Here is a 2,068-nt window from a genome sequence, read left to right as displayed (position 1 = left end):
TGGCTTATGTATTCGCCTTGTCCTTTGCATCACTACCGTTCTATCTTAGCACCACTACACTGTAAGTGGCCAACTAGGCTGCCTAGTAATAAAAGCTCAAGCGTTCATCATATAAGGATAATGCTAGAGCTTCTGAAAAAGTGGCTACTATCGGCCTAAAAGTGAAATAGAATACATCATCTTTTCTCAAAAGTATCCAGAAATAATTAGCTTTCGGATTAACCAATGGAAATGGTTATCTGATTGCAAAATCCAACGTTTTTAGGCCATAACTCCACATGTATCAGAGTACAAAGAAAGTTGATGAGCAGGAAAAAGTGAATGCCTCCAAAAAATTGTGCAGGAATACGGGGTTGTCCTATTAGTAGCATTAGAGATTAATTGGATTAACGGATGTTTAATTGTTCGTCATTAAAACAGACAATTAAACATACATCCCACAGAAAGAGAAGCGGACGAAACACAGAAACTTTGTTATTGCAGAAGGCCAAATATCTCGAATGAACCTGCATCATGACTACTTCTTCAAATAAACTTCTGGTTAACTGTTTTGCAAAGTTGAAAGGAATGACCGACCGCTCATGTACTTAAAATGGGCAGATCAGGTATGAAGACTATCTAACTTCCTCAAAAAACTTCAAATTCAACTCTGAGTTATAGATCATATAGTAATTTCAAGCCTTAAACATTGTAGAACAGATGAGATTTCTAGAAGTTTTAATTTTTGTTGTGCTTCAATTTCGAGTGTTTGTTTGTTTAGAGCTAAAATTCATTTTTAAAACAATTTTACCTAAAAATATGAAGGACAGATGATTAATCAACGTCAATAAGAGGAAGCATTAGTGGAACTAAGGATGGATGCTTCAGAAAAAGTAAGCTTAGAATGAAGCGAACCAATGAAAACAATTAAATCACTTGATGCTATTGCTTCGATGAACACTGCTGGTAGTTGTGAGACGTGACATTTACTTACTAGTGACATTTGTCTTGCGATATAGCATTAGAATGGAGAAACTGTGTAAACATAAAAATGATTAAACTGACATAAAAATTTTCATGCAATCAGCTGATAACCAAATAGATGTCAACGCATGGTTTACATAAGGAAGAGTCAGAAAATTCAAAGTCGTGGGAAGTACAATGACACAATATATAAAAACTTCCTTTACATTTGACAATAAAACCAATGGAGGAGTATGCAAAGAACTTAGATGAAGAGATTTCGACCACATACTAATGGAGTACTTTAACTACGCCTCTCCACTTGTCATGAGGGAGTGGCTTTCGTACCCTAATGAGGTTGCGAGCTGTGCTAGCAGTGATATATGCCTCCGGTAGAATCATCTCCCATGTCAAACAGATCTCAACTGAAGGGTTAAAGTGTATCCACGGGCAGAATGGACTTGCTAACCTTCCGGCAACAATCCTAAGAAAAACCCGAGCAAATGGAGCTCATTAACTCTGTAAGGTCACTCATCTAAAAGAAGGATACACTAAAAAAACCTATGTTCTGAGGACTTTACTGTCACCGTCCTTGTTTGCTAGGCTCTAGAATTCTTAGCAGTAAAGGGTGAAGTCAGTTCCGCGTGAGCTCACCTAAAAAATCTATTACGCAGGTTGAAAGGATACACCCACATTTGCAGCGTTTGCAGCAAACGTGGGTAGACAGCCCTTTCCAAATTTTCGTTCGCGAAGCTTAGCCATGATGATGATGATGATGATGGAGGATGATGATGATGATGATGGAGGATGATGATGATGATGATGATGGAGGATGATGATGATGATAATGATGAAAGATGATGACGACAACTTTAACTACGAACAGATATATTGCGGCGAATGTTCTTGAAAAAGCGATGAAAGTATTTTGTGGGGAGAACGAAGTGGAGAGCACCGAAGAGAATGACACAAAAAAACGAATAATGTGCACTGTCTCCTATCCTTTCTTCATGTCTCTCCAACTAACAAATTACCCGTCACCGTCAACCGACCCCTCGTCATTTCCTTGCCGCGCTTCATAATATATTGTTTGAGTGCTGTGGTGCTGTGGGATAGATAGAATCAT

The 2,068-nt window shown here is 38.2% G+C and overlaps 1 protein-coding gene across 1 annotated transcript; it reads right to left on the bottom strand.

Annotated features, from left to right (window-relative positions):
* Nucleotides 1-1,233: 1,233 nt before the first annotated feature.
* Nucleotides 1,234-2,068, bottom strand: LOAG_09692 (hypothetical protein; the record flags this gene model as incomplete). Its single annotated transcript, XM_003145219.1, has 3 exons — nt 1,234-1,426; nt 1,597-1,812; nt 1,977-2,068. 3 exons carry the CDS (start codon nt 2,066-2,068, stop codon nt 1,234-1,236), a joined length of 501 nt encoding a protein of 166 aa, XP_003145267.1.

Source organism: Loa loa (genome assembly GCF_000183805.2).
Source record: "Loa loa unplaced genomic scaffold supercont3.63, whole genome shotgun sequence".
Lineage (NCBI taxonomy): Eukaryota > Metazoa > Nematoda > Chromadorea > Rhabditida > Onchocercidae > Loa > Loa loa.
The sequence above is the reverse complement of the archived record's forward strand: the minus strand, read 5'-3'. Positions and strand labels throughout refer to the sequence as shown.